This window comes from Phyllostomus discolor, chromosome 11, assembly GCF_004126475.2.
Source record: "Phyllostomus discolor isolate MPI-MPIP mPhyDis1 chromosome 11, mPhyDis1.pri.v3, whole genome shotgun sequence".
NCBI classification, from domain to species: domain Eukaryota; kingdom Metazoa; phylum Chordata; class Mammalia; order Chiroptera; family Phyllostomidae; genus Phyllostomus; species Phyllostomus discolor.
Genome location: NC_040913.2, coordinates 94,910,463 through 94,934,641, shown reverse-complemented (window position 1 = coordinate 94,934,641; position 24,179 = coordinate 94,910,463). Strand labels below are relative to the sequence as shown.

General features: G+C 67.7%; 1 protein-coding gene across 1 annotated transcript in view; it reads left to right on the top strand.

Moving 5' to 3' along the window:
• The window catches only part of DLGAP2 (DLG associated protein 2), a 152,828-nt gene that overhangs the window by 24,251 nt on the left and 104,398 nt on the right, over window positions 1-24,179 (top strand). The window contains exons 6-9 of the mRNA XM_036011117.1: window positions 908-1,104; window positions 3,816-3,904; window positions 6,476-6,768; window positions 8,500-8,981. Of these exons, the coding sequence (XP_035867010.1) occupies window positions 908-1,104; window positions 3,816-3,904; window positions 6,476-6,768; window positions 8,500-8,981 (1,061 nt within the window). The remainder of the gene's footprint in view (window positions 1-907; window positions 1,105-3,815; window positions 3,905-6,475; window positions 6,769-8,499; window positions 8,982-24,179) is intronic.

The following is a 24,179-nucleotide window of genomic DNA, read 5'->3' as shown; positions in this document are numbered from 1 at the left end:
AATCCTGAGCTGGCCCTCCCTGCGGCAACTTTTAGTAGCGCTGAGTCTCGAGACGCTCCCTGAAAGGCTGAGCTCCTCGCGGACACGGCCCTGTGAAGCTTCTCAGTGTCGAACCCTGAGTGGAACTTCCAGGCACAGCCCTGCACGTGGCTTTTCCTGGGTGCGCCCCGGCCTTCGGAGGTGCGTTGGCATCCCTGGGAGGCATCTGCCACCGTTTTGGTTTAGCCGTCGTTTCCAAAGCAGTGCTGAAGCTCTAGGAGTTGCAGAGGTTTATGCGTTGGGCAAGCAGTCTGCCTGTGTTTCTCTGGAGTTCGTACGAATCTCAGTCTTCCCCCAGGCCCCACGGAGGACGTCCGTGGTTCGGGCCCCGCAGGGCCGACCTCAGGCACCGGGAGTCTCGGTGGGTGGACTTGGGCTCCGCAGGAGCTGGGCGTGGAAGGTGATGGTGTGAACGCTTGTTTGGGCCTAAAAATGGCCTCGAGAAGTAGGTACATGACTCTTCTCTGAACGGCGCCTGTTTTCATGGCGACCTCACCGTGGCCGGGCGTCCGTGGCTGCTGGTGCTGACCGGGTTCCTCGGGTGGGCATGGGGGGTCCCGGTGCCGCCTCTGCTGCTGGTTCGGTGGTCACAGTCAGGGTGGGGGGGACTTGCCTCAGGCTCCATGGGGCCACAGGGTGGGCGGCTTTGGGTGGGACGGCCCAGGGCACAGCCTGAGCTCTGGTGGTTTGCACACTTGTGCGCTGTGTGTGCTGTTGAGTGTGTCACACGTGCACCTTCGTGTTGGGTGGGCCCAGGGCAGTGAGCGTGGAAGCCGTGCGGCTGGGGGGCCTTCGACAGATGCCGGTGGGCAGGATTACAGACAGTGATGCTGGATAAATTCTCCCCCCTAAGTGCTCTTGGGCCCAGTTCTGGGGAGTTCTGTTCGGCAGGGCCGGGGGGGCCCCGGGGTGCCCCTGGCCGGGCCAGGCAGCACCAGAAGCCACCGCCGGCCGGCCCCTGCGCCGAGGAGCCGAAACCGGGGAACGCCTGCCGCCTCCGAGACTTTCTGCTGTTCCCATCCCCGCAGCCTCCGCGAGACGCCCAGCTGGGAATCGAGCGGCAGGGTGGGAGAGCTCTCAAACACTGTTTTATGGGCAATAAGGAAACACCGAGGCGGCAGTGATCCTCCAGCAGCAACCCTGTTAGGGGTTGCTGGTTTGGAAAAACTAAAAGCCCTCTCTGGTTAGCGGCGGAATCTCGCGGCGCCCCTCCCTGGGGTTCTGTTTCCAAGGGCGCGTGTGGCGCCAGGGCCTCGGAAGAGCCAGCAGAGCTGTGTGTGTGTGTGGGGGGGGGACGGTGTTCCTGCTCCGTGGGGCCGCGGGGTCCTCGGCCGGAGACCCCGACCGTGGCAGGGGAACTCCCCGCGCTCCCGCGTCGCACGGTGTCACACTGGCTCCTGCAGGCTCCTCAGGCGCCGTCCCTCGTCCCTCGGGGTGGGACGCGGTTCTCCCGCTGACGCCCAGGTCCCACGCCTCGAGGGCCCTGGCCTGGGAGCAGTCTGGGACTTTTCAGAAACCCGGTTTCAGTCCCGGTTTTCTCCTTTACGGAGCGGAAACAGTGGCACCTCCGTGCGCAGACGCCGGCTGGGCTCAGTCTGGGTGGGGCCCCAGGAGGCGGGGGTGCGCTCGGGAAGGCCGGTCGGCTTGGTCGGGGGGCCTGGGGTGGATCTGGGGGTGTCCCTGGGGCTGTGGAACATGAGGCCCGCCGGAGCCCAGCCCCGGGCGGCCCTGATGATGACACGGCGTTGGTCCCTGGTCCCAGGTTGCAGGATTCCAGGGCCGGCTTTTCTTCCCGGGGTGACTCCTCCTTCCCGTGATGGGCCAGCGTCCGCCAGGCTGACAGGCAGGGCGGCCCAAGGCTGCAGGGCGTTCTCACGAGTCACGTACGTCGGTCTTGCCGATCCTCTGTGTCGGTGACATCTCAGGGCCTGGGGACGGCTTGGGACTGGCCTCCCGTCTCTCGGGGGGGGGGGGGGGGGGTCTGCCCCGCCCCTTGAGATCATGACCTTTCAGCAAAGCTGAAACTCCGGGCGTCACCGAAAGCTCCTTCCCACTCGGGGACGTGAAGCAGGGCCAGTGTCGGCCCTCTGCTGCCCAGACGTCTCCAAGGAGGGCGGGGCGTGTGTCCTCCCGCCCTCGGGCCCCTCCTGTCAGCAGCCCCCACCTCATTGTCGTCCTCCTGGGCAGCAGGTCCTGTCCCACTCAGCCCTGCGTTCTGCCGCTCGGAGCTCGGGCTGCTTGCTGGAGGGTCTCGGCGAGGACCACACTCCCGTGTTCCTGTCCCCCCCCACCTGCACCCACCCCCGGGCTCGTGCTCCTGGGGTGGGGGGGGGGTCTCTGCTGCAGGTGCGGCCACAGGGGAGTGAGGAAGCAGCTGTTCTCCGGAGGATTGTCTGCTGTGCGTGCTGGGCCGCTGCAGCGCCTGGGCGGCCCCTAGGTGGAGCTGTCCACCTCCCAGCAGAGCCTGTGGGCCCAGAGTGGCAAGTGGTTTCTGTGGCCGGGCCGGGGGGGGTGGTCCTGGCCTGGACACAGCAAGGCTGCAGGCCGGCCACCACCGGCCCAGGCTGACCTGCTATGGGGAGCCCCGTGTCCCCCACACAGACCAGCCGGTCCCCTCCCCTTTCCTGGGGGAGCCTCCTGCCCACTCCGGTGTGACCACCTGGCCGGGCCGCTCCTCTGGCCAGGGGCACGGGGGTTTCTGGCCCTGGTCCCCAGCAGGGTGTCCTGGGACACAGAGCCCCTCTGGATGGCGAAGAGGCCGGGGGCAGGGAACCTAAACTGCCTCCGACCGAGAGTCGTGTCTGTCGGGCCCCTTACGGGTTTGGGGAGACTCCCCGGGACTCGGGTCGGCTCAGGGTGCACCTCTGGCCCTGGGTCGGTCCCCATGGAATCGCTCACTGTCCCGCAAAGGCGAACCTAGAGGGATCCTGTTTGTTGTGCAGGGGATGGCAGAGGGCACGGCCGGGGGGTCACGGGACACTTGCCAGGCAGACCCAGGTCAGGCGAGGGGCGCGGGATGCCCGGGTTCCTTGAGATGCCCAGGTGGCGCAGGCTCCATCCACAGCCGCCTCTCCTGCCCCGCGTCCCTCCGGGTCCCCGAGTGCTGCCCCAGGACACGCCGTGTGTCCCGGCCCAGCCCCGACACCGCTCTCTCCTCGTCACCCACTATGCTCGAAACGTGGTTTTGTCGGTTGCTCCCCCACCACAATGTCAGTTTGCCGGACGGGCTCTTCTCTGTCTGGTTCCCTTTTCTGTGCCCGTGGGAAGCGTTCGCTGGCGGGAGGGGTGTCCTGATTCCAGGACGTTCCCGTCACCTGCAAAAGCAGGCGTACGTAGTGCACGAGCCGCCACTCCAGTCCCGGGCCACCCCCGCCGCTCCCTGCGCCCAGGAGCCAGCGCTCGGGGCCTCTCACACAAGAGAGGGCAGACCGCACAGCGCACAGGCGGCTCCTCCCGGTGGGCAGGGTGTGTCCGGGCTGTCTCTCGCCGGCCGGTGGTCTGGTCTGTCCCATGGGCACGGCGTGCTTCGTGTGTCCCTTCGCCTACGACAGACGCCGGCATCGGTTCCGACGTCCTGCTGCTCTGGGTGACGCACTGCGGACAGCGTGTCTGTGGACAGGCGGTTTCCGTTCCCCTGGGCAGGAAGCTGGGAGGGACTGCAGGTGCTCGGGGACTGACTCACGGCGAGCCCGGCGCCTCCCTGGTGGTGGCCAGCTGTGGTTCTGGTCTCTCGCAGCGGTGCCAACGTCGGTCCCTGTGCCGGTCTTATCGCCCAGTTCCCGTCAGCGTGGGTGCCGTGTCCGCCTGCATCTCCTCGGGGACGGTGTCGTGCGACCGCGTGCCCACGGGCCTGTTGGCCATTCCTGTGTGTCCTTTGGAGGGACGTCTGTCCCGCTCCCTGGTCTGCTTTGAAAACTGGGCCACTTTTGCTCTGTCCTTGAGCGGTCAGGGTGGTTTTGTCCGGACGCACCCTCCCGGTCAGCCCGTTACCTGCAGACCCTCTCTCCCGATCGGTGGGCTGCCTCCCGACTTTCTTCACGACACGTGTTTGGCACGAGAGCTTTGGACTTTGGTGACGTCCAGTTTACCTGTGTTTGTCCTTTGTCGCCTGCCTGTGGCAGTTGTGACACCCGCCATGCCACCTCCGGGGAACTGTCACTGGCTCCGCGGCCACACAGCAGCGCCCCCCGGCTGCACGCTGCGTCTGGTGGCTGCAGCTCTGACAGCTCCGGCCGCAGCAGGCTCAGGGCTCGCGTCTAGATACGGCGTGAGGGGGGGCCCAGCGTCAGTCTGTTCTGTGTATTTCATTCTTCTGCCCCCGGAATCCGGTGGTGCCGGCACTGTTTGTTTACCAGGCCGGCGTCTCCCCACTGGCCTGCCTCGGCACCTTGTTGAAGTTCACAGTCAAAGGTGTATTTCTGGACCGGCCATTGCATCCCACAGATTTGTCCCTCAGGTCGTACCTGAGGGAGGGGGTGTCAGTCAGTCTCTCCAGGTGCTTGGGCGTGCCGGACCGGTGCGGGGGGCATGGGCTGGCGGGCTCCACGTTGTTTCAGAGAGCTGTGCGCGTCCGGGGTCCGGGCCCCGCCTGGGCTGGAGTTCTGGCTGGAGACTGTTGGGCGTCGGGAGGCGGCTCGGGCGCCGCAGCCTGGGGGTCTCAGCCGGCAGCGCAGAGGGGCTCGCTGGGGTCCGGCAGTGCGGGGGTGGGGGGGTCACTCCAAGTCGCCCTGTGTGTCCGCATCGGTCCCTCGTCACGTGAGCTCCCGGCGTCGGACTCACAGACGGCTCCCCGGGGTCCTGGGCGTTACCTCGCTGCCCAGGATGCAGGGCGCGGTGAAGAAGGTGGGGCCGCTCCCCGGTCCTCGCTGACCACAGAGTGTCACCCTCCTCGCTCTGCACAGGCCTCCCCAGCAGTTGTAGCTGCTGGTTCTGCGGTCTTTCCCCCTCCCCCGAGGGTGTGCTTTTACTGAATTTAGGGGAAGAGAGAGACGGGGGGACATTGATGGGTTGCCTCTCCCCTATGCTCCCCGACCAGAGAAGGAACCCACAACCTAGGCCCGTGCCCTGACCGGGCATCAGACCCACTCACCACCTTTGGTTGCGGGATGGCGCTCCGACCCGCTGAGCCCCGCGGCCAGGGAAGCTGGGAAGGGCTTCTAACCAGCAGCGGGAAACCCGACACCGGTGCCTCCCTCTCTCAACGTGGAGTTCCTCCTGGGACACTCGACACTGGACTGGACACCAGACACCACCGCCCAGGGCTGCTCCCCACCCACCCCTCCGCAGGGGCCACCGTCCCGCCGCTGCTGCACCTGCACGCGCCTCAGACCTCAGGCCGCTCCCCGCGGGGGCGTCCCCAGTCTCACAGTCTTTCTGCTCCAAGGACTGGGGCGTAACCGTCCACCCTTATCGTCTGGTAACTTAGTAGGGAGGGCAACACCGCCTGCCCGAGAGAGCGAGCAGTCGGCAGGAAGACAGCCCCCGGGGCGGTCTCAGCGTTGGGGGGCTGGGTCACAGGGTGGTCTCAGCGTTGGGGGGCTGGGTCACAGGGTGGTCTCGGTGTTGGGGGGCTGGGTCGTGGGGTGGTCTCGGTGTCGGGGGGCTGGGTCGTGGGGTGGTCTCGGTGTCGGGGGGCTGGGTCGTGGGGCGGTCTCAGTGTTGGGGGGCTGGGTCACAGGGTGGTCTCGGTGTCGGGGGGCTGGGTCGTGGGGTGGTCTCGGTGTCGGGGGGCTGGGTCGTGGGGTGGTCTCGGTGTCGGGGGGCTGGGTCGTGGGGTGGTCTCGGTGTCGGGGGGCTGGGTCGTGGGGTGGTCTCGGTGTCGGGGGGCTGGGTCGTGGCGTGTCACGCCGCAGCAGCGGGGCGTGGAGGCACTGGCGTCTCTGTCTCCCAGGTAGGACTGTCAGGACCAAGCCTGAGGCTGCACACGACCCCCAGGCGTGCGGCCCCCCAAGGTGGCTGGAGCACCACATCAGAGCATCTTAAAATCACGTTCGTGTTTCAGGAAGACCTGCCCACACTGTTTCTGATCGGGACTTTGCGTTAAACGACCTCAGCGCAAGAGGCCCGGCCACACGGGTCGGCCACCTGGTGACCCCACGCTGTCTGCCCCGTGTGTTGGGGTCCCCTGTCCGTCTGCGTCCGGTTTTCTCTTTCCCAGCATCCTGTGCCCGGGGGGCAGGGCTGGGTCCTGGGGCTCACAAGTCCCTCCATTCTGTGCACCTCAGGTCCCCCCCCCACACCCCCGGTCTCACGTCCTTTTCTAGTGTATTGTTGGGTTTTAGTGGTAGGCTTTTTCAGCCTCTTGGACATCTGGTAAAGGAGTTGTCTTTGCTCTCGTGTTTGCCACGGAGAGCAAAGTGGGGAGCTCACGCTGTCCCCCCAGCCAGTGGGACCCAGTCCCAGGGCCCCGACACATGTGTGGTGAGTGGGACCCCAGGTGCCAGGGCTGGGGGCAGCAGCGGACTCCGGCCGAGCCTGGGCTGAGGGCGCAGCCCTCTCGGCGGGGGGCCTCATCCTGCCTGCCGCAGGCAGCCTCATCTTTGGAGTCCGACGGGCGGGACCTGAACTCGACCCGCCCAGCGGCAGCTCCGGAGGCAACCCCGCTTTGACGGCCCCCGTCCCCTTGGTGGTGGATGGGAAACCCGCCACGGCTCCAGATCAACTGCGGTGCCTGCCGTATTTTGCGGTGTGTGACTCGCACTTTTTCTTGCCCAAGTTTTTGAGGGAAAAGTAAGGGTGCGCATTATACATGGGTGTAAGGATTACACACCATGGGTATGATAATCCCGTGTAAAACGAGCACAAAAACATGGGCATGCATGACACACGGCAAAACACGGTAGATGCAGTTATGGCGCGAAACTCTCACAGCGCCCGGCGTGTCACTCAGTGAGCCCAGGCCCCGGAGGGGGGCTGGGCCGTCGGGGTGGGGACATCTGCCCGCTGCGGTGACCGCGAGGGCCAGGCCATTCCCGCAGACCGTCCTCGCTGGGCCTGCGCCCTGTGCGGGCTGGGGGCAGCTGTGACCGGGCGCACAGAGTCCCCAGGAGACACACTCGCTCCTCAGGCCAGTGGGACTTGGTGCAGCTCGCGCTGAGGCCACTTGTTCGGCGCCACGAGCAACCGGAACACCTCCCAGTGCCCGCCGTGCAGGTCAGCCCGGGGCTCAGACGCGGCGGGGTTTCCGGGGTGTGTGGATGCGGACAGTCCCCCACCCACGGGCCGCCCTGCCCTCCTGTGGGTGCCGATGGCCTCGCCCTGCCGCCGGCAAGCTGGACCGTGTCTGCATTTCTGAAGTCCGCCTCGGAGCAGAGACTAGGGTTCTCTGTTCTCAGCACCAGAGACACCCTCCTGGGGGTGACGAGCAGGCACCCGGCACCCGGGGACGCCCCTCGAGGCGTTTTCTCAGGGTGAGGCTGACCTCTGTCCCCACCGCCCATCCCCAGCCCAGAGTTCATGCCCCAGGCTGCTCCTGGTGCCGACTCAGGCGGGCGCTCCTGCTGGAGGGGCACTCAGAGTCTCCTGGGCTTGGGTCACGGGCTGTGGGTGGATCTCAGCTCCTGCCCGGGTGCTGCTCTGTGCTGGGTGCCCTCCCGTCCCCTCCCAGGGGACCCAGGGGACCCAGGGGACCCCGTCCTGCCCGAGGCTGGGATGTGGGCGGCAGGTAGGCGGCACTGGCAGTGCGACCCCTCGGGGCGTCCAGGGTTGGCCCAGGGCGTTCCCCCTGGGTGGACTAGAAGCAGCAGTGACCGCAGGTCCACCAGCCCACTCCCGGAGGGCGGACAGGTCCACCCCGGCCTTGCAGGGGAAGAGCTGTGTGACCTGTGGGGGCGGCACTGGGACATTGCGTCAGGAAAATCTGTTCGAACCCCCCCCCCCCATGGAGACTCCACTTTGGGCACAGACGGTGCTGAACTGAGTCTGTACACAGACCTGGGGTCCTTGGTGCTCCCCAGTGTGCCCTCCGGGAAGCCCCGGGTCAGTGGCAGTGCACATGCGTGCCCCGATCCGGAAGGTCCAGAGGGTCCAGAGGGTCGGAGCTGCCTGTCCTGCTGGGGACCCCTCCCTCCGACCACACGGTTTGGGGAGCGCAGTGGGTGGCTGGAGAGGGCCGGGTCACAGGCCCACGAGGCCGAAGTCACGCTGGCAGATAGCGGGCCCCTGGCCCTCCCCCCCGGGGGGAAGGTGCAGGGTCCCGCCCGGGACAGGTGCGGCCTGCCGGCTGCCCGGGAGGGGCCCTGCGGGGCGCCCAAGGCCCCGCGTGGCGGAGAGCGTTCCTCTGCGGCTGCAACTTTCCAGGCGTGGGGAGCCCGGGCGCCCAGGGGGCGCGGCGGCGGCGGCGGCCGGCCTGCGCGCGAGCCCGCCGGCCCTGCACAGACCCGCGTCGGGCCGGCCGCGCGGTGGCGCTGCCCAGGAAGTTGCCCATTTATGGCGCCGGAGCGAGTGATATCATCACAACAGGAGGCCGCTGCCTGCGCGGGGTCGTCTGTGCAATGAGATTACCGACGTTCGTCTGAAACTCGGGAGCCGGCGGCGGCTGCCCGTGGCTGACGTCGGGCCGGCGCGGCCGCCCCTCCCTGCTCCCTGCTCCCCGCGCCCCGGCGGGTCCCCGGCGGAGGCCCGAGCCCGGCTCCGCGGCGGCGTCTGCGGCGGCCCCGCGTCCACCCAGACCGCGCTCCGGATCCGCGTTTTCCCTGGCGCCGGGGTATGTGGGACACGCACCGCGAGCCGATGCCGCGCGCGCTGCAGTCCCCCGGCGGCCGCGGCAGAGCCCCGCGCCCGGGCGTCCACGCCGGCTGACCTGCTCCCCGCGTGCACGCGGCCCCGCCGCCGCCGCCGCCTGCCCCGACTCCGCACCGTCCCCCCGGTGCCCGGGGCGCTGAGACTCCGGGCTGCCCCCGGCGAGGGGCTGCGGCGAGCCGCGCGGCGGGCGCGCTGCCCGGGTAAGTGCGATGACTCATGCCCGCGCCCTCCGCGGGCGCGCCGGGACCAGGACCCCGGCAGCAGGTAGGCAGTGGGCGGGCGGCGCTCCCCGGACTTGGCGCCGCGGGCCCCGCCGTCCTCCCCGGAGCCGGAGCCGGAGCCGGAGCGGGCTTCACCCGGACGTGCTCGGCTCCCCACGGCCGTCCTAGCAGCTGCCCCGGGAGGGGGGGGCGGGATTACCGGCCCCCCGGGGAGCCTCTCGGTTGCCGTGGAGGGTTTGGGGGGCGGGGGTCCTGCACGGCAGCCCGGGACGGCTGTTCACTCCGTAGGGAACCCGGTTTCCAACGGGGCCTGGGGACAGAGCGGCTCGCGAGGCGGGGGCTCCGTGGCCGCTGCCCAGACGCAGGGCTGGGCGCCGGGCATTGTCCCCGGGGAGGGAGCGGGCGAGCGGGCGCCGCGGCTGTGAACCCTGCGTTTCCTCTGCGACCCGCGGCCGGGCCGCCAGGCCGGGGACAGCTCCCTGGGCAGAGCCGGTGCCGCCGAGGTCAGGGCCTCCGCCGCCGCGGGAGCCGGATGAAAGGGAGGGGAAGCCCGCCTGTGAGCTGCCGGGAAGTGCGGCTGTGCTTTCGTGCTGTGGAAACCAAAAGCCTCTTCGGAAGCGGGAGGCTCTGATTCTCGGGGCGCCCCCCCTCCCCCAGCAGCTGCCCTCCGCTCCTCAGAGGCGGCGGACAGTGGGTGCGGCGCGGCAGGGCTGCTGAGGGTCCCAAGGTGAGCGTGCTCCGGGCCCACAGGCTTTGATGAGGGTCCCAGGCCCTGGGGAGGGGGGGGCTGGCCCTCCCGGCTTTGTCCACAGGGACCTTGGTGGCAGCGAGGGGCTGGCGTGGACGGGAGGAGGAGGAGGCCGGGCTGAGGCTGGCTCTCGGAGGGCATGTCCTCTCCTGGCTGTGCTCCCCTGATGAAGGGGTGTCAGCAGAGGCACCGGTTGGGGGTTCAGGCGTCCGGGCGAGCTCTGGCTTTGAAAGTTCCCTTCGCAGAGGACCCGGCGCCCCCGTGCGCGGCCTCTGTGCGGCACCGGCACCGAGCGTGGCTGGCGAGCAGGGCCCGCGGCGTGTCCATGTGCAGTGGGCACGGCCGTTCCATTCATGATTCCATCCCTGCGGCGCAGCTGCCGGGAGGCTGCTGTCCGTGGACATTCCGTGGCACTTCCGGCCGCGTGGACCCGGTTACCACTCAGCAACAAGTGCTCACGGTGGCCTGCACCTCTGACTCCCTTCACCAAACGGACCTTCCCCGGGGACGGGGTGGTGGGCGATTCCACCGCCCAGGTGTTCACGCAGACGGCCCCTGGCAGTGGGCCCTGGGAACCAGCAGACGCCCCCCGGCAGCAGGCAGAGCTGTGACGTGACAGACTTGTTCTCACCCCCATCCGCACCCCCCGTTCACGTGGCGAGCACTGCGCGTCTTTAAGTTCGCCTCTGTTTACTGGTGGTTAACCAGCGCAGAGCCTGAAGATAAGCGAGGGGTAGTGGCCGCGTCCTGGGGGGGGACGTGGTCACAGCAGGTACACACAGTCTCGTGGACGTGACAGTGACCGCTGGAGCCGTGGCAGCGTGGGGGCAGCGTGGGGGCAGCACGGTGGCTGCCCTCTGACCGGCCCGAGCCACGGACCACCTCCTGGGACAGTGCTTCCCGGCAGGCCCCCATGTTGCCATCTGCACACGGCTCACCACAGCGGCGGCTCCCGTCTGCCAGACGAGCAGGTCTCCGTGAGACGGAGACACTTTCTGTGAAAACTCAGCGTCAGCAGGGGCCGCGCGGGCTCCCCCCTAGACTCAGCGCAGCAGGGCCGAGCCGGCTGGCTGGGTGCGGATCTGGGGGAAGGTTTTCCGTCTTCACAGCCCGTGTCCCCTGCCGTGGCCCACTCGCTCCTTAGGAAGGAAGTGTGGCCGCACACAGAGGCACGCACTCTGGCATACGGGTGCACACACAGGCACACGCACACGCTGCCTCGTCCTGCACGCGTGCACACACACCCACCTGCCCCATCTCGCTCCTTGCTCAGAGAGCCCGCCCCTCCAGGCTCCCGGCAGTGTGGCCGTGGGGCAGCCCTGTCCCGGTCGGGGGGAGGGGGCGCCAGCTCCGGGGGGCCGTGCCACAGGTCCAGTGCCTGCCCCGTGTGCTCGGCGTGTGTTTCTCACCCAGAGGACACCACGTGCCGGGGTGTCTGAGCAAACACACCTCCACATGCTCACGGTGACTGCCTTTGAGCACCTGCTCCGTCCCCGACACACAGCTGGTCCTGGTGGCGTCCGCACACCGGAACCCGTGGGCAGGGAGGCCGTGCCGGGACTGACTCAGGGAGTTACTGCCCAAGACAGAGCATCGCCCGAGCCCGGATCCTGGGTCAGGGCTTTATTCACGATCGCTCCGAGATAATAACTGGGAGTAAAACCGGCATTTTTCCCGTCAAGGAGCACGTCGCAGCCGTTCTATTTCGAGAGCGGTTGCTGTGACTCCGCGTTCCTGTCCGCACGCCGCTGTCGACGCCGCGCCGTGTCCAGGAGGGGCTGGAGGCAGCAGAGCGAGGCCGGGGCCTTCCGTTCCTGCGCTGAGCACACCACACACCCAGTGCTTTGCTGCCCAGGGCGGCTGGGGAGCCGGGCTCCCAGCTCGGGGTCTCCGGTGGGAGGGCGCCCCCCCCCCCCGTTAGCCCGGGACCCAGTTAGTCCGTGCAGCCAGGCGCTCGCTCTCCCGGCACTTGGGGGTCCCCTTCCCGGGGCCGACTGCTCGGCTGTGCACCCCGGCTGTCTCTGCTCTCGCTCCTGGATGCGGTTGTTGGGGGACAGAGCTGCGGCCGTCTGGGTCCCCACAGGGCTTCACGGGGCCGTCCCCCGGAGCGCCTTCTCGGGCTCCCGGCAACTGCAGAGGGCGGGCAGCTGCATGGCCCTCGGGGGAGCGGGGGTGGGCAGTGTGGCACCTTCCTGAGGCCCTGGGAGGGCCGGCCCCCGCCCAGGACCGCACGGGTGTGCACGCAGCCCGAGCGTGCGAGGCCACATCGCCCAGGGACCTGGGTCTGCTCCCCGCCCTGTGCCAGGCGTGTGTGGAAGTTAGATTTACCCCCTAACTCAGTCTGCGGTGTGCTGTCCACGTACACGTGAACCGCGGTCACCTCCAGGGGTGAAAGGGGGTTTGTAGGGGTGAGTCCACAAAACGCAGAGTGAGTCTGTGTTATTTACCGCCAACTGCACCCCTCTCCGCATGAGGGACTGTGAGCCTGCCTCTGCCCGCCCCCCCCCCGAGACTCCGGCCACATGCTGACCAGCCGACTCGCCCACTAGTGGAAGCACCGAGCTTCCCCACGCCGCCCGAGAAGCCGTGAGCGTGGCCGGTCCCCCAGCGGGGACGGGTTCCAGCCGTGGGCTTGTCCTGGGTGCGGGAGCTGGTCCGTTGGCACTGCCGGGCGCTGCTGGGAGGCCCCGTGTGTCCCCCGGCACCGTCGGTGTGGACAGGCAGCCCACACAGCCCAGCCTCAGCCCCGGAGAAGTCGGGGGTGTTCAGAAGGGGGAGGTCACCTTGGCCTCCTCTTCCTGCCCCCTCCCCCGTCTCCCCAGGACCCCGGGAGGTTCCGGCACCGTCTGTGTGAGGACACAGCTTCCCTTCCAGGGCTCCTCCTCCATCGCCCCCAGGGCCCAGCATGTCTGTCCGGGTGCCCGCTCGACTCACCGGGGTCCGAGTCCTCAAATGTCAGACGTTCTCGGAAACTTGGACTTCGGTGTCCTTGTCACTGTCACGTGGGGTCCCTCGGCTGCGTGCCCCGCTGTGAGGGGCTGTGTCGGGGGGCAGGGGGGGGACAGCCGGGGACCCGCCTGGTCCCCGTGACAGGGCACGTGACATGGAGCCCACACCCCCCACCCCACCCGCTGCCTCGGGGGCGGGGGGGCGGGATCCTCGTTGAAGACACCCCACAGCGCACACCCGTCCGCCCGGCCGGCTCCGCCCGGAACAGAGCTGCGGTTTTCGATGTCACGCCATTCGGGGACCGGCACCGGAGCGTGCCGGGCGTGAGGAAGCGTGTCTCAGTGTGGGAACAGCACACGGGCCCCTGGAGGGGAGGCGGACGGCAGGCTGTGGAAGTTCTCTGCCGACTGAACTGGGCCGCTGGCGACCCGGGAAGGGGTGCCCTCGGGGCTAACGCTTTCGGGGTGCTGCTGCGTGGCGCGTGTGGGTCAAGGTCGTCCCAGCCTCCCCACTGGCCTCGTCCAGATGCCCTGGAGAGGCACCCGTGACCTGAAGAGGAGGAGGCCCCTGGTCAGAGCCGGTCCCAGAGCCGGGTTCGGTCCCGCCGCGTCGGGCGGGATTTGCCACGTCCAGACGCTCCCCAGGTAGAAGCCCCCGGAGAACGGAGAACGTCTGAGGCCGATTACTCTCTGCCTTTGCTGTGTCTCCGGTTATTTACGGGGACGCCGAGCTCCGACGGACGAAACGAACAGCCACACGGCTTGTTTGCTGAGCCGCGGGGCTGAGGCCCCGTGCAGGTGGCTGGGTGGAAACAGCCCCTCCCAGGACCTTCGTCTGCAGAAACGTCTGCGTTAGTTACAGTGTTTGTGTCGGCTTTAAAAATGTGGACGGACAGGGGTGCGCAGCTCGGAGCACCGTGCAAAGCAGCCCAGGTGGTCGGGGTTTGTCGACAAGCAGACCAGGAGTGAGCCAACCACACACGCCCTCCCTGTCCTCGCCCAGGGAAGCTGCCTTCGTGTGCAGGGTCCTTGCAGGGGTGGGGGGGCACGCTGGACCCGATGCACGTGGGGGGCCCGCGGGACACCCGGGTGGGGCCGAGAGAGGGTGCATCAGCGGGGTGGCGGCTCCGGCCGGGAAGTTCATGACCCTGAGGCTCCATCCTGTTGCCGTGGGGACCTTTCTCCTGCCCCGTGCAGGACCCAGTCTGGCGGATCCAGCTCCTGCTTTCTCGCACGTTGACCCTGGGGGCGAGCCTGGCCGCCTGGGTCAGGTCTTCAGCTCCCTGGGAGGAAAGGCTCACGGTGCTGGGGGGGGGGCGGGGGGGGTGTTCACTGTCAGCCCGTCTGGTGGGCCTCGGGAGGAGGGGGGACGCCCTCCTGGGGGGGGCAGGCCTGGCCTGCTCAGTCTGTCCGCCGTCCGGGTCCCACCAGGCAGCCGGGCGGGCCCTGCAGGGCGGCAGGGGGTGGCCTGCCGGTGAGCTTGGGGTGAGGGCTGCCCCCCCCCCGTCTGCCCCCCTCCCCGTCTGTCTGTCCATCCTGTAAACAGACGGTGAAGGCCTCGGTTCCCTCTCGGGGGCCATGTAAACCTGGTGAGCCCGGCCTCGGGCCCTCTGTGGGCTGCCGCTGCTCCCCAGCAGCAGGGCCCTGTGTGGGCTCAGAGGGCAGGGCCCTGCTCGGTCACCGAGAGTGTGACGCTGCAGCCGGGCAGCGGTGACCGCAGAGCCCAGTGCCCCCACGCGGCTGAGTCAGGTGAAGGCCGCTCCCCACTCGGCCCAGGAGGAGGACGAGGGCAGGAGAGCGGGGGCCGGTCTCCGGTCTCCGGAGAGGCCAGGCCCGCAGCTGGGCAGGGCGAGCAGCTGGGCAGGGCGAGCAGACCGGGGCCTCAAAGGCAAAGGCTCCAGGGATGACGTGGTGACTCCCCCTCCCCCGCCCCCGCCCCTCCCGCCTTCCTTCCTCCTCCCCTCCCCCTTCCCTCTCCCATTCTCCCTTCCCCAGTTTTTTTTTTTTTTTTTTTTTTTTAAATAGCCAGAGATCGCTCCATCTGGGCAAAGTGGAAAGTTCCTTCCCCGGTGAGGGGGGCCGTGCGGGGCTTCAGGGGACTTTCTGCCTGCTCAGCGGTCAGGCGGCCTTGCAGAGCAGGGGCCGTCCGTCCATCCTGTTGAGTGTCGTGGGGGCTGGGCCCGTGGGGGTCTCGGCAGGAGGCCAATGGCTCTGCCCCTCTGCTGGGTGGCGGGGGCGGGGGGGCTGCGGACTTGCTTGCTCTGCAGCAAGGCGCACGTGGCCCCTCGGCCGGCCCCTCGCTTCTCCCCACCCCTGTCCCAGTGGGAGTTACCTTCCCATCCCCCCAGCGGGGCGGGCAGACCTCGGCAGGTGGGTGGCGGCAAGGGCAGGCTGGAGCCTTTGCCGTCTCTGCACCGACCTCTGGTGCTGCTCTCTGCTCCGGGCGCACGCGGAGGGGCCAGGGGCCGTGGGGACGAGGCCCGGCCCTGACCCCCCAGCACCTGCGTCTCGCCCTTGTGTGGGGAACAGCGCCCCCGCTGAAGGAGCCGGGGCCGAGGGTCCTCACCGGGGTTACAGCCGGGCGTGGCCGAAGGCAGGGTGGTCTGAGGACGCCACATCTGAGGCGCCCCCCCCCCCCACGGAGAAAACGTGACCCCGCAAACAGCGAAGGGCAGAGGGGACGTCCGATCTGGGGTCCCCAGAGCACCCCCAGGGGGTCCTTCCCAGACCAGCAGGGGCTGGACAGTCTGGGCCGGGACCTTGCTGGGTGTGCCGCCAGGCACGGCCCCCGTTGGCAGTGGACAGGGTGGGGGGGCAGCGCATGACCCAGAGCCAGACAGGCCTTGGCCAGGGCCGGGGAGGGCGTCAGACTCTCGCTGCCTCCTTCCCAGCAGTGTGTGTGTTTGGGGGAGATCATAGCCCCCCTCGGCACGAGGGCCACCGGCCCTGGAGGGCAGGAGTCCCAGAGCAGCCCGGGCGCCTTCTTGGGGGGCCGAGGGAGGCTGTGTCCAGGCCCCGCCCAGCTCCTGTGCCCTGGAGACCCCTGGGCAGGTGGCGGCACCGCCCGTCTCTGCCTGCCTCTCCACACGGCCTCCTCCTCTCTGTGTCTGCGTCCAAAGCCCCCCTTTGACAAGCCACCTGGCGGGATTCGGGCCACCCCGCTGCACTGTGACCTCGTCTGAACCCGCCACCTGACCCTGGGGGCCTCCCTTCAAACATGGTTCTGTCTCGAGGTCCTGGTGGTTAGGACCCGGCCTATGAATGTGGGGGGCACTCAGCAATCACTGGCTCTGGGTCACAGCTGCGTGTCACCATGTGGCTTTGGGGGCAGGGGGTGGTGGTGCTGGCAGGGCCTCTGCTTTTACCGTGAGTCCTGTCTCCGTGGTGACGGTCCCTGGGGCCACCAGGTCAGGCCCAGGCTCTGTGCTGCGCGTCCTGTGGGTTTGGGCGAGTGCCTGGTGTCTCATGTCCCCAGCCTCACGTGTCATGTGGAATAGAGCCCCCCGGGCTCCCCTGTGCACCCCTCCCCCCACCCCCATGAGAACCCCCGACCTGTCCCTGTCCCCACGGCCTCGCCTTCTCCGGGACGTCCCAGGGCTGGGCTCACACTGAAAGCGTGTGGCCTTTCCAGACCGGCTCCTTCACTCGGCCACACGCGTGTCAGGTTCCCCCCGTCTCTTCCCGACTTGAGAGCGTGTTGCTTGTTAGCCGAACAACTTCCCGTCGTGTGTGGGGACCGCAGCTTGCTCACCCCCCGCCTGCCGACGGGCGTCTCGGCCGTTTCCGAGTTGCGCCCACTGTGCATGGGGCTGTCTTCCGAGGACGCTGGCTTTGAGCTCGCTTGGGTGGATGCCAAGGGCTGTGACCTGGGCCCCGAGATCAGAATACAGTCGGCTTTGCCGGAAGCCTCCCCGGGGCCGGTGGACGATCTCGGCGTCTTTGCACGTGCTTCCGTGTCACCGGCACGCACTCCGACCTTCCGCGGGTTCCCACGTGGGGGTGGTTGTCTCTCGATGGTGAGCAGGGTTTTTTGGATCCCAGATTGGTGTCTGCAAACATTTTTCCCTTGGGCTGTGACTTGTTTTTCTGTTTATTCTCTTAAGCACGACTTTCATACAAATCCGTAACTACGGGCAAGTAGGGCTTGCTGCTGGATGATTGTGTCGAGGTCGTGTTTCGAAAGAGTCTAGAACCCGGTGAGCAGCCGCAGGCGGTGAGCCCAGCCCCCTCCGGCTGTTACTCGCTGCCCGCGCTGCTGCGGCGTGTGGCGTGACTCTCAGGGCTGGGCTCCCGGCAGGGCCGTGCATCCCGACGCACGTGCGTTTATCTCACGACCGTCTGTGGGCCGTGAACGGTGCACAGGGACCCTCCTGGGTGCTGGGGTGCAGCCGGGGAGAGGGGCGGGTTCGTGACAGCGGGCACCCATGGCCGGCGAGAGCGCCTTCCCCCGCAGCCGGGACGCGGGCGGTGAAGTCAGCTAATTTGGGTCGGAAGGACCGGAGGCAGTTCCGCAGAGGGAGTCGCTTTTGATGGGGGGCTTGGAGGTGCCGCTGGCGCCTTCCTGGCTGACCTGGAAGGAGTCGAGTCCGTGCAGACAGTGGGGAGCGTGCCCTGTGCCGGCCGGTGGTGTCCTGAAGGGCGGGGAGGAGGCTGAGTGACCGGGGCTCGAACCTGCGCCCCCTCGGACCCCACACGTCCGTCTGTGTGCTCGGTGCTGTTGACGCCGCGGTGTCCCCGTTGCTCCGGGTCTGTGCGGGGATGGGTGGGCGCCGTGGGAGGGGGTGGGCTGGGGGGTGTGTTTGGACTGGAGAGCGTGGTGAAGGGCCTGGGCGTGGAGCTTCCTGCAGCTCTGCCTTCCGCGCGGAGCGGAGCTTAATGTCGGGCTGTGAGAGGCACACTCTGGGGGACCCCCCTCGGTGCCCTGGAAACTCGTGTGAGCCAGTCCCATTTGGGAGCCTCCCGCTGCCCTTCGAGCCAGGTCAGTGGGAGGGAAGCAGAATCCCATCCGGGCAAGAGAAGGGCAAGACCGCTGGGCGCCGCGGGCTCTGTCCGTGGTGCTGAACGTGGTGGGCGGGCGGGCACGGGGGCGCTGTCCGTGGTGCTGAACGTGTGTGTGGTGGCGGGGGGGGATGGGCGCTGTCCGTGGTGCTGAACGTGTGGGGGCCGGTCCTGCAGCTCGGCGCGCACGTGAGACCCCCAGTTTGCTCAGTTCCGGCGCGAACCACAGAGGCTAACGTCACCAACTTTAAAAAACGGCCCTCCGGTGGGGAATTTATACTGGGTCCAATTCACTGCACGGCACTCGGGAGAGCTGTCCAGTGCATTGTGCTGGACACTTCCTGTGCCGAACGCTGCTTCGGGGGAGCGGTGTGCCGCCTGGGATTCCAAAGTCCTGAGCTGGGAGGCTCTGGGCGACGGGGAGGCTGTGGACATCTCGGCGCTTTAACAGTGGGAGGTTACATATGCACGCTCCTTCGTTTGCATGCGCAGGTGTGAGGTTCCACATATTAAAATTTAAAATAAGGCTTTGCTGAGGGGATGACTACAACATCTAATTAAGTTTGCATTGATGTGTAGGTCTGCTTTTTTCCATTGGAATAATAAGGTTCGAGCCGGCTGCAGTTCTCTGATGGGTGCTAGATCCTGAATAATAACAATAACGAGAGCGACGATACATCTGCCCGTAAGGCCCCGGGTGCCCGAAAACACGAGCCCGTGGGCCTTCCCCAGAGGCTCCCTGGCGCCGAAGAGGCTCCGTGACCGTCCCCAGCCACTGCGACCGTGTCTCTGGTTTCTGGCGAGGAGCAGAGCACCCACGGGGCCGCTTCTCCCACCGGCTCTGTCCCGTTCGCGCGTGGCATGTCCAGCCTTTGCTACCCTCAGGTTGCCCGCTGCACTGGGGCGTTCGTAGACGGGAAAATCGCCACAGGCTCCGAACTCCGTGTCGTCCGCGGCGTCAGCCAGAGAGAGAACACTGAGCAAGAGTGTTCCGCCTCCCGCAGCTGCGAACGCCGCACCCGAAGCTTCAAGCCCTGAGGGGGGGGGGCAGGACTGTGCCTGTGACCCCCAGGTTGATTCAGATGAGGACACCCTGGAGAACGGGAGACACGGGGACCCCCTCCTCCTCCTGGGCGAGGGCGGGACCTGCAGCCCAGCCCGGCCAGAGCCCCCTGCGGTGGGAGTGTGCATGGCTCGCCCGGACTTCTCCCGGCCACTCTCACCTCCTCCCCCGGGGGACAGGCCCCCAGCGGGCGGGGGGGACCCCTCGGCATCTGCTGTGTTCACAGTGCAGACACCCTGCCGTGGACTTCTGGCAGAAACGAGGGAAAACATGTTTTCAGACCTCATTTTCTTTTCTCCTTTGGCTCTTCCCAGCCTCGCCATTCCCGCATTCTCTCTGTTTCAGAAACATGTGCTTTGGGGGGGCCGCCGTACGGTCTGGCTCTGGCGGGGGCGGGCGCAATGAGTGTGTGACCCCCGTGGAGGACAAATTAGGCCACCGTCGAGCGACACGGCGTCCCCACGGGGGGACTGACGGCATCCTGGCGGACGATTAGCCTGGAAGGAGACGCACCTGCCTCCGGAGCGTGCCTGCCAGAGAGCCGGCACTTGGCAGCTGCGGGCGGGGCGCCGGCTGGCCCCACGCTGCGCCCGTCTGCGGGCGGGGGGGGGGTGCCCCAGCGGCGTGCCCCGCAGGGGGGCATGTGCCCCCGGTTCCTTTGTGTGTGGCTTTACCTGGATTAAAAAACCTGGAAGGAACAAAATGCCTCTTTGTGGAGGTAATCGGTGGTGACTAATTTGATTTGGGAAAAACAGAATTGGAGATGGGCTATTCCTGGAACCGTTCGCAACGAGGACGGGGTAGGGTTTGTCTCCTGCTCTCATTCGTCTAAAACGCAGGTTCCACAAAACCCTTCTTTTGGGAGGGGTCTGCCGTAGACCTACCCTGAGTTACGCGGGAAGGTCAGAACATACGTCGACATTGTTGGGGAGAGTATCCGTCGACCACCATCAATCACTCAGACACGAGACCTGACTGCAGGTTCACTCTTTACTAGTCAGGGCAGCGAGCGGTGGCCAACTGTGGGAGGGTGTCCTCCTCACCAGGAGCCCCCTGCCTGGCGGAGCAGGTGGCCTTTTTAAAGGAACTCCCCCGCAGGGAGGCAGGTAGAGGCGCTGGGACAGGAACCCCTGGTCTCCAGCAGGGCACTGCCCTCTGCGCCTGCCCCCGAGCCCCGCTGCCCGCCCTCCTCGGGGACAGCCCTGCCCCCTCTGCCTCTGGTCCGTCCGCCTCTGCTCCACGTCCCAGAACGCCCGTCGTTGCAGGAAGCTCGAGGTCAGTTCGGCTCTTCCCTGGAGTTTGAGTTTGCTCCGACCTCGTGCCCCGAATCTACGCTCTGTTCGGAGCTGAGTGTGTCCTGCCCACTGCCCGCCCCTCAGCGCCCCAAGGACACTTTGGCCCGGAATGGCCGTCTTCCTCACTGTCCCACGGCCCGACTTGGTGAACGTCTGGGCACTGGGGGTGAACGGCGAACCGGCCGGGCGATGTGGGGTGTCTGCAGTGGTTTGCCTGGGCGTTGGGGCGGTGGCTGGTTGGAGAGAATCCAGGAGCACGGATGTCGTGAGCACACCCGGCCCACGACTCAGCCGTCACACCGGGTCTGCAGTCAGAAACGAGAATTATGAATGCACCTTGACGACAAAGAAGAAGAAGAAAGCCTGATTTCTGCACCACAGTGGATTTTCCCTGAATAGAGAAAGTGACTCATGGGTCTTCGGGCTGAGCTCCTGGGAAATGCCAAGTCATGACATCTGCGTCCCCCTGCGTTTCCGGCCCGACCGGGGCTCTCCGCGGGGCCTCTTGCTCGGGGACGCGCAGCCCACTCCCACCCACAGAGGCCTGTCTGGGCCAGGAGGGAGGCGAGAAATCCCTGTGGTCTCCCGAGTGTCACACGTGGTCTCGCCGCTCGTGCGATCAGTGTAGGACCCCCCACACACACCTGGCGGGGGGGCCACCAGCTCCGACAGCCCAGGGCGGCTCACAAGCCCTGCAGTCCAGCGGGTCACAGCGGTGTTCCCCCCCCACCCCACCCCCACGCACACGTGAAGGTGGCGTCACACTGCAGTGCCGTGTGCCGAGCGTGCTGCAGGCGGCGTCTAAGAAAACAAGGATGTGCCTCCGCTAAACACCCGCCAGCGCTGCAAAGTGCTGACCGTCCTCTGCACCCTCAAGAGTCGTCCTTCGCCGGCAGAGCGTGCGGCCCGGGGGGTGGCGGCTGCCACAGCTGTTTTAGGGGGAGACGGCTGTAAAACTGGCCGCATCGATCTACCCTTCCCGGCCGCCCACCGGGGACCGGGCGGTGCCGTGTGACAGCATCTTACTCACAGGGCTTCCCGCCGGAGCGGCCGGTCCTTGCCAGCTCCGCCAGCTGCATCCATACGATGTTTCAGCCCCGCGGTCACTTCAACTCCTTCTCGGCTTCTGCACCAGGCCCCACTCAGGGCTCCCACTCAGGGCCCCACTCAGGGCTCCCACTCTGGGGTCCCACTCCAGGGCCCCACTCAGGGCTCCCACTCAGGGCCCCACTCAGGGCTCCCACTCCGCGGTCCCACTCAGGAAGCCACCTGCTGCCCCCCCTTGGAGCTGGGCCGCTCAGCCCCACCCTCAGCCCTGCTCCCGACTCCGGTGTTCCCTGCTGTTCCCGCCACGTCCGCTCCTCCTTCCTCCCCTCGGCTCCTCGAGGTGGTCCCCGGTCGGCGGGCTCAGCTTCTCCCAAACTCCCGTTCGCGTGGATGTTGTGACCCGCTCCCACGAATCTCGAGTGTTCTTGGTGGTGTCTGAAGTGCTGCGTCCCTTCCGGAAGGTTGTCCGTGCCCCCGGCCCAGACCCGTCTCAGGAGTCGCCCGCTGTGGCAGCCCCGGCCTCACAGGACGCATTTCTTGAATGGCAAGACCTGGAGGGTGGAATTGCTCCTGGACCCGTGGGCCGCGGAGAGGCCGCGGTGCTGGCGGATGTGGGGACCAGTGTCACCCTGAGGTGGTCCTCCCCTGAGCTCAGGCATGGCTGGGGCGCTGTCCGTGAGCAGGGACACTTTGAAAGGAGCCTCTCTGAGCGAGGCCTGGACGGCGGCCTCAGTGGTCAGTGAACCGGGCTGGATGTCCATCCGTCCCTCCTGCTCGCTGCCCCGAGCCCTGGGCTCAGGCTGCCTGGTGGCGGGGGGCCCCTGGAGCATCTCGGACTCTCCCTCCGGGTCTTCTCCACCAGGGGGCGCCTCCTCCCGCCTTTACTCGAAGTGCAGGCAGTGTCCCTACTCCGTGCACCCTCTGCGCCCTTTTCCTGCTGTCCCCTCCACAAGCTCAGTCCCCGGTGTCCAGCCTCGGCCCACGGTCTCCTGAGCCTTCTGCCCGATGGCCTGTCCCTTGTCACACAGACCTGCGCCTTCACCGGCAGCCCCCCGACCCGCCGCCAGCACCCTCCGCCCCCTGCGCTGTCTCCTCGCACCTCTGTCCGCCTGCGGCCTGGCCGCCCCACCTGGACAGGACCCAGTGTGCTGGCTGGTGCCTCCTCTGCCCCCGAGTGGAGGGCCACTCCCCATGGGGCCCAGGGTCCTGCCACCCTGGGGACCCGTGGGAGCCCGTCTGAAGTGGCCGTGCCGCCCGGGGCCCACCCGCAGCCGGCAGTCACCGAGCACTGCCCTGACCCCCTGCGCCTCACGGCTGTCCTCAGGCCCACAGCAGGGGCCCGCTCCGCACCGGCCACTCTGCCGCCTGGTGGGCGGGGTCTGGGGCGTGGCTGGGCCACATAGACCTTCTAACCCCGGTCTGGAAGCGGGCTTCCTCCTCCTCATTTACGTCCCCCCCCCCCCCCCCCATGGCCGACCCCCACAGGGGACGTCCGGGTGCAGCGGGAGGCGGAGTCACTGCAGCTCCGTTCTCCGCCTGAGCAGCGGGTGCAGGGCTGACCTTGCTCACCGGGGGGCACCGCTGGGACCGCAGGGTCCCGCCGTCCCGGCCTCTCCCTGGTCTCGGGCGTCAATGTCACCCGTCCGGGCCACCCGGGCCCTCCTTCCCGCAGGCCAAGTGGGAGACCCCAGGTCCCCGAAGCAGACCGTGGCCGGCCCTCTGTGCGCACAGGTCGGTGGCCCCACTGCAGGCTCGTCCGCCAGGCGGGTCTCGTTGTGAGAACGGACGCCTCCTGTCCCCTGTGCTGACGGGGCCCTTGCGGCCCTGCCCTGCCCGGCGGCTGCGAGGATGTCAGCACTTTCCCGCCAGCGCCTGGCGCTCACCCCGGCAGCCTCCTCCGGGGACGCTGGCAGCTGCCCCTGCACCGTCCTCCCGCCGCGTGGCCAGGAGCACCGGGGCCTTGCTCGCTGGGTGGGGTGGGAGCGGGTATGTTGCCAATGTGCTGGGAAGTGAGAGATGTGTACTGGTTTCCAGGCCAGGGAGTGCTGCTCTCGTTAACACCGGAGAACATGGTCTAATGAGGGACAGGAGAGGGGCCCGGGAAGGAGCAGGGCTGGGCTGCGTGCGGGGGGGGGGGGTTCGCCACCAACTGGGGTGATGAACAACGGTCCTGTGGAGGGAAGGAGGACTCGGGGAGCGGCCCTGGGCCGGCCCGCGTGCTCCCCTGCTCTCCTTGGCAGAGTGTCGGCCAGACAGACTCAGCAGGCTCTGCACAGGATGCCGGGGGGCAGGGGGTGCCGGCCCTGCGGAGGGCCAGCGTCTGTCCGAGCACCGCCCCGGGCACACTTGGAGGGCTCCGGCCTCAGGGACGTGGTTTGGGAGAGAAAAGGAGGGTTAGGGTGTGGGCGTCCCTACATGGGTGTCCCCTACGGGGGCGTGTCATGGGGGTGTGTGTGCACGGCTGTGGGGACAGACAGAGATTTGGTTTGTGGAACCGTGCCGGCCAGCCGTCAGGCTGGGCACCTGGGGAACGTGGGTGCTGCGCCGAGTCCAGAGACATCCGCGGTCAGGACACCCTCCTACTCAGGGGGCCTTGGTCTCATTCTCGAAAGTCCTTCACCTGATTGGACGAGGCCCACCCCCACCTGGCCAGCCACCTGGTTTACCTGAAGTCCCATTTGAAAGATTTTATTTATAGACAGAGGGGAAGGGAGGTTGCCTCTCATGCGCCCCCTACTGGGGACTTGGCCCACAGCCCAGGCATGTGCCCTGCCTGGGAATCGAACCTGTGACCCTTCGGTTCACAGGCCAGCGCTCAGTCCGTTCAGCCACTGCAGCCAGGGCTGATGTCCCTTTGTAAAAGCGCCATCACAGCGATGTGCGGGTCGGTGTAGACCAAACACCTGGGGGCCAGCCCAGTGGACACTGTGACCCCCTGCCCCCACCAGGGGCACTGACTGGTTCTTGCAGCTGCACTCCTGGAGCAGGGCCGGGCCGGGTGGCCAGGCGACGTCGGCGGGAGCTGGGGGCAGTGCGCTCAGGCCAGCCTGAGGACGGGGCGCCCTCCTGGCCCGGGGA